The sequence below is a fragment of the Borostomias antarcticus genome (assembly GCF_949987555.1).
Source record: "Borostomias antarcticus genome assembly, chromosome: 30".
In the NCBI taxonomy this organism is placed as follows: Eukaryota; Metazoa; Chordata; class Actinopteri; order Stomiiformes; family Stomiidae; genus Borostomias; species Borostomias antarcticus.
This window is the reverse complement of record NC_140263.1, coordinates 4,129,358-4,145,206: the sequence shown is the minus strand read 5'-3', so window position 1 is coordinate 4,145,206 and position 15,849 is coordinate 4,129,358. Positions and strand designations below refer to the sequence as shown.

The following is a 15,849-nucleotide window of genomic DNA, read 5'->3' as shown; positions in this document are numbered from 1 at the left end:
ACAACCACACAGGAAGTACACGTGTCAGCACAGGAAGTTAACACAAACACACAGGAGGTTGAGTCTATTGATTGATTGATTGATTGGTTGATTGATTGATCGATCTACACCATGTTCGTGTGATTGGTAACCTTGGGAACAACATGCAAATGACTGCAGAATCAGCTTCCCAAGACGATAAAGAGACTTTTACTTAGTGAGACTCGCTTAGTGAGTTAAGTCAAAGTCGTGGTGAATTAGAGACCCAAAGATTGGAACCCCAGCTGTCAAGTAATGATTCATGTCCCAGAGACTAACCTGGCTAAAGGTGCATAAAATAAAATAAAATAAAATAAAATAAAATAAAATAAAATAAAATAAAATAAAATAAAATAAAATAAAATAAAATAAAATAAAATAAAATAAAATAAAATAAAATAAAATAAAATAAAATAAAATAAAATAAAATAAAATAAAATAAAATAAAATAAAATAAAATAAAATAAAATAAAAACATCAGGCTGAAGCTCAGACGCTTGTGGCTTAGTCTCAACGCCAGACCCATGACGGTTCTTTATAGATGGCATCCCCCCATCGCCACGTCAGTCTGACGGAGAGCGTGTAGCTGCAAACGTCGCTCGCTGGAGAGACTAGGGGGTCTGGAGAGACTGGGGGGTCTGGAGAGACTAGGGGGGTCTGGAGAGACTAGGGGGTCTGGAGAGAGACTAGGGGGTCTGGAGAGACTGGGGGGTCTGGAGAGACTAGGGGGTCTGGAGAGACTAGGGGGTCTGGAGAGACTAGGGGGTCTGGAGAGACTAGGGGGTCTGGAGAGAGACTAGGGGGAGTCTGGAGAGACTAGGGGGTCTGGAGAGACTAGGGGGAGTCTGGAGAGAGACTAGGGGGTCTGGAGAGACTAGGGGGTCTGGAGAGACTAGGGGGTCTGGAGAGAGACTCGGGGGTCTGGAGAGAGACTAGGGGGTCTGGAGAGAGACTAGGGGGTCTGGAGAGACTGGGGGGTCTGGAGAGACTAGGGGGTCTGGAGAGACTAGGGGGTCTGGAGAGAGACTAGGGGGTCCGGAGAGACTAGGGGGTCTGGAGAGAGACTAGGGGGAGTCTGGAGAGACTAGGGGGTCTGGAGAGACTAGGGGGAGTCTGGAGAGAGACTAGGGGGTCTGGAGAGACTAGGGGGTCTGGAGAGACTAGGGGGTCTGGAGAGAGACTCGGGGGTCTGGAGAGACTAGGGGGTCTGGAGAGACTCGGGGGTCTGGAGAGACTAGGGGGTCTGGAGAGACTAGGGGGTCTGGAGAGACTAGGGGGTCTGGAGAGACTAGGGGGTCTGGAGAGACTACTGTACTCGTCGTCCTACCCAGAGAGGGGGTCCACGGCGATGGAGGCGGGCTCTTTCAGCCCCTTGTCGAAGAGAACCGTCCGCCGGGTTCCGTTGAAGTTGGCCACGGCGATGGTCTTGGTCCCCAGGTCCGACCAGTAGATGTGCTTGTAGATCCAGTCCACGGCCACGCCCACGGGCGTCTGGACGTTGTCGATGACCTTGGTGTGGTTGCCCACGCCGCCCACGTCCCCGCGCTTGTCCAGCACCGTGCTGCACGGCCCAGGACGAGAGAGAGAGAGAGAGAGAGAGAGAGAGAGGGAGAGAGAGGGGGGGGGGGTGAGAGAGAGAAGGGGGGAGAGAGAGGGAGGGGGAGAGAGAGGGAGAGAGAGAGAGAGAGAGAAGGGGAGGGGGAGAGAGGAGAGAGAGAGGGGGGAGAGAGGAGAGAAAGAGGGGAGAGAGGGAGGGGGGTGAGAGAGAGGGGAGAGGAGAGAGAGAGGGGGAGAGGAGAGAGAGGAGAGAGAGAGGGGGGGGGGTGAGAGAGAGAAGGGGGGAGAGAGAGGGAGGGGGAGAGGAGAGAGAGAGGGGGGGGTGAGAGAGAGAGGGGGAGAGGGATGGGGAAAGGAGAAACAGGGAAGAAAGAGGAGAGAGAGAGAGAGAGAGGGAGGAGAGAGAGTGTTCTGGTCAGTTAAAGCAGAAAGAGTCTCTCTGGTCCGAGTTGCTCCACACACACACACACACACACACACACACACACACACACACACACACACACACACACACACACACACACACACACACACACACACACACACACACACACACACACACACACACACACACACACACACACACACACACACACACACACACACACACACACACACACACACACACACACACACCTGTGGGGAGGAGGAGGAGGTAGAAGAGTGGAGCGTGGGTTGGCGTAGTAGCGCGTCCCTACCTGTAGATGGCGCGCTGGCTCAGGTCGGCCCAGAAGATCCTCTGCTGGGTGAAGTCTGCGTCCAGGGCCACGGTGTTCCGGAGCTGTTCCACGATCTGGGTGTACTCCCTCCGCTCCAGACCCAGCCGGCGGATGTCCCTCCGGTTGGTGAACAGAAGACATGGCTCCTTACCTGGGGGGACAGGTGGGGGGGGGGGGGGGAAGTCTTTAATTGTCCACCGGTGTCAACAGCGTCCCTGGTCGGGATCGAACCCGGGACCTTCTTGCTGTGAGGCACCGTGCCACAAGCGCATGAAGAGATATATTGTCGACGGGTCGCATAGACAAGTCATTGATACACGACCACAACAATGGCGTCTTTTATCCCCGTCAGAACAATGTGAGCGTTGACCCAACTCAGGCGATGTCTCTCCCTCTCCCCCCCCTCCCTCCTGCATAATATCCCCACGGCCTTGCAGACTCCTGGTGGGAGGGGGTTAAAGGTCGACTCACCCACGGCCTTGCAGACTCCTGGTGGGGGGGGGCGGGGGTTAAAGGTCAACTCACCCACGGCCTTGCAGACTCCGGAGGTGGGGTCCATCTGGTAGCCGTTGTGACACTCGCACTTGTATCCGCCCTTCAGGTTGATGCAGATCTGACTGCAGATGCCCGGGTTCAAACACTCGTTGATGTCTGGGGGGGGGAGGGGAGAGGGGGGGGGGGGGGGAGGGGCAGCTGTAAAATCGTGACGGTGCATGTCCCTTCACCCCTACAGGTCCTGGTAGTTACGTTCACATAGAGTGAAATGTGTGTGTGTGTGTGTGTCTCACCTCCGCAGGTCTTGCGGTCCAGGAGTTGCAGGCCGGGCATGCAGTCACACTCGTAGCCAATCACAACGTCCCGGCAAATGTGGGAGCAGCCTCCGTTGTTCATCAGACACTCGTTCACGTCTGAACACGACAACAACAACAAAACGACAACAAAAGGGTTCATCCTAACGCTTGGTAACACCTGGGCGTGGTCAGGCGCACCTGGAGCTGCTCCACAGGCCGTATGGTCACCTCTGTCCACCTGTCACCTTCATGTCACCAGACCAGCCCCAGACACACGGGTTCACAGCGGTCAATACTGGACATGCGGGTTAGAGGGCGTTTGCAGGACGTGTTTAGCGCCCACATTCCGGTGAGACCAGCGTCCAGACGTTGGCTTGATTTTGACCGGACATTCGAGTGTGTGACCCATCAACAATTGGCGCATTAATAAACATACGCATGTTTTTTCTCTCTCTCTCTCAAACCAGCCCAACCTCCACCAGTAAATCAAACAGAACCAGCTGTTCTGCTCTCAACAGCCCTGCTTGCTGCAAGCTATTTTATTCTGCGCCTGTAGGCCTATTGTTTGTTTTTATTTCGTTTTATAATGTTTTATGTGATTTATTTATTATGTATTAACTTATGTCTTGCCAACTACCTGTACAGCACTTTGGCTCGACCACAGTCATTTTTAAATGTGCTCTATAAATACAATTTGAGTTGAGTTGAGATAGCAAACAAAAATATTCTCTTGTGGCAATACACATTTCAGAGACATCCACCAGACTGCTGCTGCTTGTATGCCTATACGACAGCAAACATCATTTAGTGCAAAACATTTAATAGGCCTATCTCTTGATCACTAGGCCGATAAAAAGCCCTTACCTGACTGGAAGTTATAGCCATTCAACGGAGTGCTTCGTTAGGTCTACCCATGGCCTATTCAGACGGCACTAGGCCTATATGGTACTGTATAGGCTACGACTGTATCCACACGCTAATAATCTCTAACCGTACCATAAACGTCTGAACTAGGCTATTGTTGGCTTTTGGCGTTCTTCTTCTGTTGCTCTGCGTTGTGTAATTTTTGTATAAGCCTTAATAAAAGTTGCAGCAAATCTAATATGGACCACGATGTTAATAGGCTTCTTGTTGTGATTGTCGTTGATGAAATCACCCCAACACGGGATTGGAAGCGGCAAACAATGATTTATTGGACAGAACTTAAGATCACGTTACAGTCCCTGTCTCTCCCCGTCTCTCCCCGCCTCTCCCCGCCTCTCCCCGCCTCTCCCCGCCTCTCCCCGCCTCTCCCCGTCCCTCCCCGTCTCTCCCCGTCTCTCCCCGTCTCTCCCCGTCTCTCCCCGTCCCTCCCCGTCCCTCCCCGTCCCTCCCCGTCTCTCCCCGTCTCTCCCCGTCTCTCCCCGTCCCTCCCCGTCCCTCCCCGTCTCTCCCCGTCTCTCCCCGTCTCTCCCCGTCTCTCCCCGTCTCTCCCCGTCTCTCCCCGTCTCTGGCTGGAGCTGTGGGCAGAAAACGAGGCCTCAATCTTCTCCCCTACTCCCCCGCTCGATCTAAATCGGGGCTTTGCAACCACAGGCACACAGTCTACCGCATCCCAAAATCAAGGTCTCAAGGTTGACACAAGACACTAAATAGTATTATCTCGCTCCACCCCCACGCCTCCCTTAAGGTCTAGTGTCGTCAGATTGGCCCCCCGGAGGGGCCGTACTGTCACAAGACGCGTAGCCTATCAGGCACAAGGTGCATGACCTGTCATCCACCATCTGAAGTCTCAATCCCACTGATTGTGTAGCCAGTGGTACTTTGTGTAGCCAGTGGTACTTTTATGACATTCTATGAAAAGCATCCGGACACCCTGGGGAGGATGGGGGCCTCCGCCTGTGACGTCTCAGCGTGACCTCCTGACCCCCCGGCCCCAGCACAGCACAATGGTCTCCTTTCATCCCATGTCTCTCCTATGATGTTATTAGCCTCTCTTTCTCTGAAAATGTAATTTAATGTTATTTATTGCTTTATAAATGTTCTTAGCCGGTAGACAAACATACTCCTGGAGCTTGCTCGATCGCCTTGTTGAGAGGGGTCAGGGAAGAATTTTCACAGCTCACTTATCTGGCCCCCGGGTGATTACTGTTTTTTTGCTTCCCTCTGGAATATGTAGAGAGTGGGTCGTATGCCCACCTCCCTTGTTCTCTGTAAAGCGCATTGTGTTGCCTCTGGGTATGAAATGCGCTATACAAATAAAGCTTTGATTGATTGATTGATTGATCCCTACCACTGCACATTTAGACCGTCCCCATGAGAACAGAGACACACAAACAGCTTTACATTGACTTTAAGACTCTGTAGACTTGTACCTATATTCTTCACTATGGTGTGTTGTTGTAATATCTAAATCTCTTCATTTCGCTAAGCAAGCTTTTAAGATCCCGACTGTGAAATAACAGATTTAGGGGCCTAGCTACAAGATGTAGGCTACAAATTTAATACAATTAATTAGCCTATTCGGCCATAAAAGGCTCGGCTTTTAAAAAAATAAAATAAAAATTAAGTTATATAGGCCTACTACAAAGAACGAAAAAATAACGTTATTAACCGGTTTTAAAGATTTCAAATTAACGTTTCTGTTTACACTGTCCTGTTAGATACTCTCCTAGCAGAGTATCTAACAGTGTTGACTATATAAACCTAGACTCTCTCCTAGCAGAGTATCTAACAGTGTTGACTATATAAACCTAGACTCTCTCCTAGCAGAGTATCTAACAGTGTTGACTATATAAACCTAGACTCTCTCTCCTAGCAGAGTATCAGACAGTGTTGACTATATAAACCTAGACTCTCTCCTAGCAGAGTATCAGACAGTGTTGACTATATAAACCTAGACTCTCTCTCCTAGCAGAGTATCAGACAGTGTTGACTATATAAACCTAGACTCTCTCTCCTAGCAGAGTATCAGACAGTGTTGACTATATAAACCTAGACTCTCTCCTAGCAGAGTATCAGACAGTGTTGACTATATAAACCTAGACTCTCTCTCCTAGCAGAGTATCAGACAGTGTTGACTATATAAACCTAGACTCTCTCCTAGCAGAGTATCCAACAGTGTTTATATAAACCTAGACTCTCTCTCCTAGCAGAGTATCAGACAGTGTTGACTATATAAACCTAGGCTCTCTCCTAGCAGAGCATCTAACAGTGTTGACTATATAAACCTAGACTCTCTCCTAGCAGAGTATCTAAGAGTGTTGACTATATAAACCTAGACTCTCTCTCCTAGCAGAGTGTGAGTCTGTCAGTACTGACTATATAAACCTAGACTCTCTCTCCTAGCAGTCTGTCAGTACTGACTATATAAACCTAGACTCTCTCTCCTAGCAGTCTGTCAGTACTGTGTGTCGTCCTTGGCGCTGAGGCGGCGTTCTACTTACTGCACTCTTTGATTGGCTCGTCGCTCCAGTCGGGGCAGTCTCTGGCCTTGTTGCACACCTTGGTCATCTCGATGCACTCGCCGCTGCGACACTTGAATTTGTCCGGTCCGTTGCACTGAGTCACTGGGAGGCAGAGGAGCAGACTGGGAGATCACACACTGGAGACAGGCAGAGATGTACTGACCGACAGAGACCGAGAGACAGAGAGACAGAGAGACAGAGAGACAGAGAGACAGAGAGACAGACAGAGACAGACAGAGACAGACAGACAGAGACAGAGAGACAGAGAGACAGAGAGACAGACAGAGAGACAGAGACAGACAGACTCACAGTTTTTACAGTTGACTTCGTCTGATCCGTCTGCACAATCACGCAGGCCGTTGCACTGTCTGCTGCCATGGATACAGTTACCATCCTCACACTTGAACTGATCTGGCCTGCAGGTACGCACAGCTGGGGAGGACACACACACACACACGCACACACGCACTTAATCCTTCCGACCTGAATTAGCAGTTTTTGTTAACTTTAATTCCTTTAATTATAGCCATCTAATCATCCTATTAAGTCCGGCTCACTGGTCTAAACAGCTGATTGTTCCGTTCCATTAAACACACTGATTAACCCTTTATGATCCATTAGTCTACATAGATACGCAGCAGCAGGAGTTTCTCACTGCGGCTACAGATGCCACACCACGGCAGGGCGGCTGTAGCTCAGTTGGTAGAGCGGGTCGTTCAGTGATCGAAGGGTCAGCGGTTCGAATCCCAGCTCCGACTGTCCACATGTCGAAGTGTCCTTGAGTAAGACACCTAACCCCAAAATTGCTCCCAATGAGCAGGTTGGCACCTTGCATGGCAGCTACCGCCATTGGTGTGTGAATGTGTGTGTGAATGGGTGAATGAGAGGCCATTGTAAAGCGCTTTGAGTGCCGCTAAGGTGGAAAAGCGCTATATAAGTGCCGTCCATTTACCATGAGTCATCAGTCAGAGCCAGTCACACTAGGGCTGGACTAGCAGACCTCGGCCAATTACCAACTGTTAATAACTGGGCTGCACTAATTTTAACTTACCCAGAACTTATTTAACTGCCATTTAACTTATCCAGTGCAGTGAACCCAGTACACTAGTCCCATAGGTGCATAGCTATAAGTAGGGCTGCACAATTAATCGCGATTATAACCTCCGTGATTAACTAAATCGCAAAAGGCCGCAATTAATGTGATGAATAATTTTGCTTTGAATTGAGTGTGCTAGGACTACACGGACGAATCACAGGCGCTTATGCTGTCTGACCAATCACATGCGTTCCCGCTGAGTGCGCTGTGCGCAGCAATTTCACTGAGAAGACAGTTTGCAGACAAGACAAGTGTCACAAGAGTACCTGCAGCCGTGAGTAGTGACAAAATGAGTGAAAACGAGGTCAGTGAGTTAGTAGCAAGAAAGGGATCAACGTCCGTGATTTGGGAGCATTTTGATTATTATATATTAATATTAAATATTCATCGCAATTATTAATCGCAATTACCATTTAGAAGCAAATAATCGCAATTATTATCTTTTGTCATAACCGTGCAGCCATAGCTATGAGCCAAACCCAAAACCTGAGGTTCTGTCCGGTACTTACGACAGTTGGCCTCATCGCTGCCGTCCTTGCAGTCGGGGTCCCCGTCACAGCGCCACTTCCTGTGGATGCACTCCCCGGAGCCGCACTGCGTCTCGCTGGACGAGCACTTGGCCGGGGGCGTGGCCTGGTGCCCGCACAGCTGCGGTGACTCGTCCGATTGGTCCTGGCAGTCCACGTCGTCGTCGCACACCCAGTTGGAGGGGATGCAGGTGGCGTTGTCGCACTGGAACTCGGAGGGCGCGCAGGAGGACGGCGTGCAGTCGCTCTCGTCGCTCGCGTCGCCGCAGTCGTCCTCGCCGTTGCACACGAAGTTACGGGAGATGCAGCGGCCGCTGGCGCAGGTGAACTCCAGAGGGGCACAGGTGATGTTACCTGTGGGGGGATTTAGGGTCAGAGGTCAGACCTCGATTGGTGATGCAGGCGAGAGGTCAGAGGTCAGACCTAGGTCGGTGATATAGGTCAAAAGGTCAGACCTAAGTCAATGATGCAGGTGAGAGGGTCAGGGGGTCAGACCTAGGTCAGTGATGCAGGCGAGAGGTCAGAGGTCAGACCTAGGTCGGTGATATAGGTCAAAAGGTCAGACCTAGGTCAGTGATGCAGGTGAGAGGGTCAGGGGGTCAGACCTAGGGTCAAGGGAGACTCACCGCAGTTGACCTCATCCTCTCCGTTGTCGCAGTCCTTCTCTCCGTCACACTTCCAGAAGACCGGGATGCAGCCGGAACCGCAGGCGAACTCGTTCACGCGGCACGTCCTAGTGTCTGATTGGAGCACAGGGACATCAATCAATCAATCAATCAATCAATCAAAGCTTTATTTGTATAGCGCATTTCATACCCAGAGGCAACACAATGCGCTTCGGTCCACGTTTCGGACATGACGCAGTACCGTCCTGAGACCAGTCCAGTCCAGAGGAGTCTGTCCAGACTTCATATGAGGTGGTGTTAATATTGATCCACCACACAATCACCGTTAGTTACTGCAGCACCATGACCCACGCCTGAGAGAGCTGCAAGTTCATTCATTTACAACCGTTATTTATACTTGTGAAGCAGGTTTCCCTCATTTACACTGATGACGAGTTACCACAGAGACACAAATCAACAAAACAAATAGAATATATAATATTAATAATACTAATGTATTATTATTATTCAAGGTCAAGGTCAACTTTATAAATCAACCGAAGTTGCACCAAAGTGCTGTACAATATATAAAATAAACCAAAACAAAAAACAGAATAAAGTGCACATAATCACAGAACAATAATTATTATCATTATTAAAAACAGTTACAGGTCGAGTCACGGATTTCAACTCTGACTGAAGGAAGAACCTCAAGCGTTTACAGTCTGTTGGTCGGTATTCCAAGTCTAAACAGCGTCATGGAAGAACAGCCCTTCCAAGGTCAGAGTGACCCGAGGGACCCGGAGAACGAGCCAATCGTTTGATCGGGTCCGGGAGGTGCCAAGGCTCCAGTTTAAACGGAGTCCCATGTACGGTGGACGTTTACCAATAATGACTTTGAAAGTAAACGGATACGAGTGATGGTTAGAGCTTAGAGAAAGAGATGGCCAGCCCGTCTTATGATACTGAACACTGGTGAGTGTTAAGTCTAGCAGAGACAGACCCAGACCAGTGAGGGCGGACTGGGAGAGGCAGAGAAGTAGACCAGAGCTTGCTTACAGACTACCATGAAACATCTCTACATCAAAACAGACTGACAGAGACAGACTACCATGAAACAAGCCTCTACACCAGAGCTGAGTTCATACAGACTGACAGACTACCATGAAACACGCCTCTACACCAGAGCTGAGTTCATACAGACTGACAGACTACCATGAAACACGCCTCTACACCAGAGCTCATTTCACACAGACTGACAGACTGAAGGTCAGTAGAAAGGGGGTTTATGAAATCTCTCACATGACCAAGCAGATGTGTCACTGATGAAGACGGTTAGTCGAGACACAAGGGCACCGATCTGACACACTCACCCCACACACTCACGTTTCAACACACACACACACACACACACACACACACACACGTGTCTCTGATGAAGACAGTTAGTCACCCCACACACATTCACGTTTCAACACACACACGTCACTGATGAAGACAGTTAGTCGAGACACAAGGGCGCCAATCTGACACACTCACCCCACACACACACACACACACACGTCTCTGATGAAGACAGTTAGTCGAGACACAAGGGCACCAATCTGACACACTCGCCCCACACACTCACGTTTCAACACACACACACACACACACACGTTATCAAGTGTGACCTGCACGTACACCGGGGAAACGTGACTGCCACAAAGCCTGGCTCCGTCCCTGTGTGTGTGTGTGTGCGCGCAAAGTAGGATCAGCTGTGTAACATCCTGGGACTCTGTGAATGGGACCTCCTGGTGTGTTAACTCTGTTCCTGGTTCGACCCTCGTCTCTTTGCTCCTCCTCTGACGTCTGGAACAGAGCTGCCAGAGCACGTAGCCTGTGTGTGTGTGTGTGTGTGTGTGTGAGAGAGGGGGGTAACAGGAGGACAGGCTGTTCTAGAATCTGGACACCTGAGTAATGCGATCTGATTGGCCAGACGTGGTGATCTAATGGCACTTCCTCACACCCACACAGCTGCTGCCCCGGCTGCCAGCGCCGACGTGCCGTACGTGCGTGTGTGTGTGTGTGTGTGTGTGTGTGTGTTGAAACGTGAGTGTGTGTGGGGCGAGTGTGTCAGATCGGCGCCCTTGTGTCTCGACAAACTGTCTTCATCAGAGACACGTGTGTGTGTGTGTGTGTGTGTGTGTGTGTTGAAACGTGAGTGTGTGTGGGTGAGTGTGTCAGATTGGCGCCCTTGTGTCTCGACTAACTTGTCTTCATCAGTGACACATCTGCTAGGTCATGTGAGAGATTTCATAAACCCTCTTTCTATGTCCTTCAGTCTGTCAGTCTGTGTGAACTCAGCTCTCAGAGGTTTCTCACAGGAAAGAGGAAGTAGAAATAGCAATTCAATATGCTGGGTTAGGGTTAGTGGTGTTAGTCTGGTGTTGTGGTCTGGTAAGGGGGTCTGGTGTTGGTGTGGGGGTCTGGTGTTGGTCTGGTGTTGGTGTGGTGTTGGAGGACTTACGGCAGACATCCACGCTCTCATCAGAGCCGTCCTCACAGTCTGTCTCTCCGTCACAGTGCCACCTCTTGGGGACACACTGGCCGTTCTGGCACACGAAGTGCGCCTCTGCACACGTCTTCCTCACTGGAGGGACAGGGACAGGGTCAGAACACACACTCACACACACACACACGTCAGAACACACACACACACTCACACACGTCAGAACACACTCTAGCCTCTCCTCCCCTCCCTCTCTCCTCCCCTAGAAGGATGTGATTGGGTGAGGTAAGCAGTAGAAGGATGTGATTGGGTGAGGTAGGCGGTAGAAGGATGTGATTGGGTGAGGTAGGCAGTAGAGGGATGTGATTGGGTGAGGTAGGCAGTAGAAGGATGTGATTGGGTGAGGTAGGCAGTAGAAGGATGTGATTGGGTGAGGTGGGCAGTAGAAGGATGTGATTGGGTGAGGTAGGCGGTAGAAGGATGTGATTGGGTGAGAGAGGCGTGATCATTACATTAGCCAGGCTGGGAGAGACGACACATCCTTTCTGTGTCAGCTCCTCCCTCCCTCTCTCCTCCTCCCCTCCCTCCATCCAGACTCACATGACCCAGATATCAGGTAGAGAGGAGGAGAGGAGGGGAGAGGAGGAGAGGAGACGAGGGGAGAGGAGAGGAGGGGGACCCAGATGGGTTTTGTAGACATCTCTGTCACGGCCATATTTAGCTCTCGACAACCTTCGCCTCGACAGGTCACTAGCACTGGGTCATGCGCGGAGGAGCCGAGCCAATCAGGGAAGGTTTAACTGCAGTTCAGATTATGAGGCCTGGACTGTCCATGGTGCGTCTCCAAGGTTAGTGTGTGTGACATTGAGTGAGTGAGTGAGTGAGTGAGTGAGCGTCTCACCACATGAGTTCTCGTCACTTCCGTCGGCGCAGTCCTGGTCCCCGTCACACTGCCACACCGAGGGGATGCAGCGACCGTTCCCACACTGGAACTGGCTGGTCTCGCACTCCGTCCGGGTCCCTGTGGCACGACAACACCACGGGGGTTATGGGAAACGCTAACCGGACTGTTCTTGTATAGCGCTTTCACCCAAGGCCTCTCGTTCACCCGTTCACACTCGCGTTCGCACACCAATGGCGGCAGCTGCCATGCGAGGTGTTAGCCTGCTCGTTGGGAGCGATTTGGGGTTCGGTGTCTTTGCTCAAGGACATTTCGTCATGATGTCAGGAGGAGCCGGGATTCCAACCGCCGACCCTGCGGTCATTGGACGACCCGCTCGACCTCCTGAGCCACAGCCACTCTGGCTGGGTACCTAGTGTAGCAGAGGTGGTTCGATGACACCAGGTATTCCGGTAAAGCTATGGGCGGGGACCCAGGTTAGACGCAGCGCTCGTCACAGTCACAGATAGATGTGTGTTCGATCTGTTAAGATCTTCAGGTTTGAAACACGCACACACACACACACCCCCTGCAGGGCTCACTGTTGGCTTTTTGTGTCTTCTTGAAATTGTAGTTCTGCGTTGTCATTTTTTTGTAAGCCTTAATAAAGAGGTGCAGCACCACCTTATTATAAACCTCGATGTTAATTGCCTTTCTTGACGTGATCGTCATTGATGACATCACCCAACACAGGATTGGAATCGCCGACGGATGATAGATTTATTTCACGGAGATACACCCACATGGAACACGTGATGTTGTCTCTCCCTGCTCGTCTGCTTGTCTCTCTGCTTCGCCTGTGGGGCGAAGGTCAAGGATCTTGACTTCCCCCGCGCCTGTCGGTATCAGCGTATCTGTCTGCTTGGGTAGCCGCCGGAATCCCAATCAAATTCCCAAGGTTTTGCCGTATTAAGTCATGATTCCTCGCCCCGCCCCTCTGCCTAACCTCGCCCAATCAGGGCCTAGCGAAGCTAGCTTGGTGGAGAAGCGGCCGTCCTGTCACCCGTGAGATATGGCCTGTCATCCGGTCACTGACGTCTAAATCGCTTCTGGTCAACCACGGGGTTGTGTCTGTTTACGCTGTCCCACAGAGACCGTGCCCCCCCCTATGGCGCCTAAGTGTGACCTTTTGACACCTACTACCCCGATGGTTCAACACGCGCAGACAGCAGCTGTCCCCATTACATTCCGGCTACAGTGACCACATGGACACAAACAGACCATCAAAGGACAGTTTAACTCTACTCTGTAGATGTCAACTCTGTAGATAAATAGACAACAGTGTTGATGATGTTGCTGATGGTGTATACAGCAGTGGTGACTAAAGATGTGGGTATATTCTAATGGCCAAGGGGGTATATGGTGTGTGTGTGTGTGTGTGTGTGTGTGTGTGTGTGTGTGTGGATAAAGAAGTGTGTATAGTGTGTCCATGGATAAAGATGTGGGTGTACCTACCTCTGTACACCCTCCACAACACCAATGGACATAAGGGACACTGTGTTTATTAATGTATGTTGTCCCTCTTAATCAAATAAACTAAACTAAACTGAAACGCAGAGTCTCAAGCCTGGATAAACTACCTCAGCTCGCTGGCTCATTCATTCATTCATTATATCATACCTCAGCTCGCTGGCTCATTCATTCATTCATTCATTATATCATACTTCAGCTCGCTGGCTCATTCATCATTCATTACATCATACCTCAGCTCGCTGGCTCATTCATTCATTCATTATATCATACCTCAGCTCGCTCGCTCATTCATTCATTATATCATTCATTCTGTCATTCACTTAATATTGTCAACTATTCATTCTGTGTATAATACTTCCTCATTATTGCCAATCATGATTCATCTGTTCTTCATTCCAGTAAACTTCCTTAAATTTTTCCAGTCGGTGGTGACATTTAACTGGTGAAATTGTTTAAAAGGTCAAGACTTTATTCTAGGGGTCACTCATAGGGTTAGCGTTAGCTCGGCCGGCTGGGGATCACAAGGTCCCTGGTTCTGTACCGAGTTTACATGTTCTCCCCGTGTTGGCGAGGGTTTCCTCCCAAAGAACCAAATATGAAAAACACAGATGCCTGGAACTGGACTGAGCACGTGGTCGACGGGCACTACGATGGTTACCCTCTGCTCCTGGCTGCCCGTGGAGGAGGACGGCTTCAATGGGAGAAATGCAGGGAACACCGACACCCGAAAAATACTGTGTTGTGTGTCATGTTGCCTCTCACTATGTGTGCAATGTGTGTCACTGTGTGTGTAATGTGTGTCACTGTGTGTGTAATGTGTGTCACTGTGTGTGTAATGTGTGTCACTGTGTGTGTAATGTGTGTCACTGTGTGGCCGAATAAAGACGCCCCCTCGGGTCCTGTCTCTTTTTTCTTCTTTTTTTACCGGCGTCAGGCGACCCGCTGGAACCGAGCATCAATAGACTGGAATCACTAAAAACCCAGAGAACATAACCGACCTGAACTACATCTGCTAATCCGGGTCCTCCTCCCTCCACCACGACCAGAACAAAAGCCCCCTGCTGCGACAAATCTAAATATCACGGTTTGAAAGAAAATAGCCAATTCGTTCCCCATGACAAACCCTACAGCCTAGATTTAGTTATTACGGGTTTTTAGGTAAAACAGACAGGTCAAGTCCAACGGTAGCCTATAGCCTTGACCACTGCCACTCCGCAGATCATGGACTTCACCTGTCATGAGTGGCCTGTCCCCCTCCTCCGGTCCCCCAGGCCCCCAGGAGCGCGTCTCCAGCAGGAGGAGGAGGACTGGGATGCGGGTAGGATACAGATACAGACTGGGAAGGTTGATCCATGAACCACATCAACACGGCCTCCTCCAGCATAGCCTACATTATGTTATAATCCTACTGGCGCAAATGCTTGTGAAGGCACCGAGCAGGACCAAAATCGTGTTACCCAGGCCAGGCGTTTCACCAGCATGTCTGCCACCCTGTAACCTGACCAGCCATTTAATTATCAATCCTAGAATATTAATTATAGGCCTACTGCTGTGCCCTGACGTCAACACAGGGCCTGACGCCTCGGCGAACTGAACCAGCTTACAATAAAGCTGAATAGGCCAAATTATCTTATTGGACAGCCTATAACACGATGCGCATAATTGGCGTAACAATGCGCTATGGTCACCGTGTGTTATAAAACGCATACATAAAGCTGGACGTGGGAATAAACGCGTTCCTTATGGAAAAGCGACGACAGGTGTACGTATAGTGGTCAAAGCCAAAATCCCCGTGGGCTGCCGCGTAAAAGACGGACATCATATAACATTACGCCCGCAATCAATCAGTCTCATTGGAAACGTGCGCGCAGCGACCACTTACCGTGAATCCAACCGGACCGCTGGAGACATGATATGATCAGCAGCCCCAGAATAGAAGCGAGCATTTCTCGGTGTGTCGGTGGCTGTTTGCTGACTGCTTGGCTGGGATTCGTCTTTCCTCGACTCCTAGAACCGAGAACCGTACGTCGCCGGGGTGCAAAACAGAAACCCAGGCGCTCAACCCGCTTTTTAAAGACCTCGGTTCCGGTGTTTCCTCCTCTCACGCTGGTCGCAGTGTGGCCATGTCCCTTATTTACTGATCTGGGATCTGCGGTGGATATCCGTGCGCGGCGGTGGCAGGTCCT

At 50.5% G+C, this 15,849-nt stretch overlaps 1 protein-coding gene across 1 annotated transcript in view; it reads right to left on the bottom strand.

Annotated features, from left to right (window-relative positions):
• LOC311327029 (very low-density lipoprotein receptor-like) overlaps nt 1-15,644 on the bottom strand; it is a 23,907-nt gene extending 8,263 nt beyond the window's left edge. The window contains exons 1-11 of the mRNA XM_084460038.1: nt 15,546-15,644; nt 12,152-12,271; nt 11,269-11,391; nt 8,781-8,894; nt 8,137-8,508; nt 6,841-6,963; nt 6,511-6,633; nt 3,083-3,202; nt 2,820-2,945; nt 2,274-2,445; nt 1,346-1,579 (exon numbers count right to left, since the gene is read on the bottom strand). Coding sequence (XP_084316164.1) covers nt 1,346-1,579; nt 2,274-2,445; nt 2,820-2,945; nt 3,083-3,202; nt 6,511-6,633; nt 6,841-6,963; nt 8,137-8,508; nt 8,781-8,894; nt 11,269-11,391; nt 12,152-12,271; nt 15,546-15,609 — 1,691 coding nt within the window. The 5' untranslated portion in view covers nt 15,610-15,644. The remainder of the gene's footprint in view (nt 1-1,345; nt 1,580-2,273; nt 2,446-2,819; nt 2,946-3,082; nt 3,203-6,510; nt 6,634-6,840; nt 6,964-8,136; nt 8,509-8,780; nt 8,895-11,268; nt 11,392-12,151; nt 12,272-15,545) is intronic.
• Between the last annotated feature and the right edge of the window lie 205 nt (nt 15,645-15,849).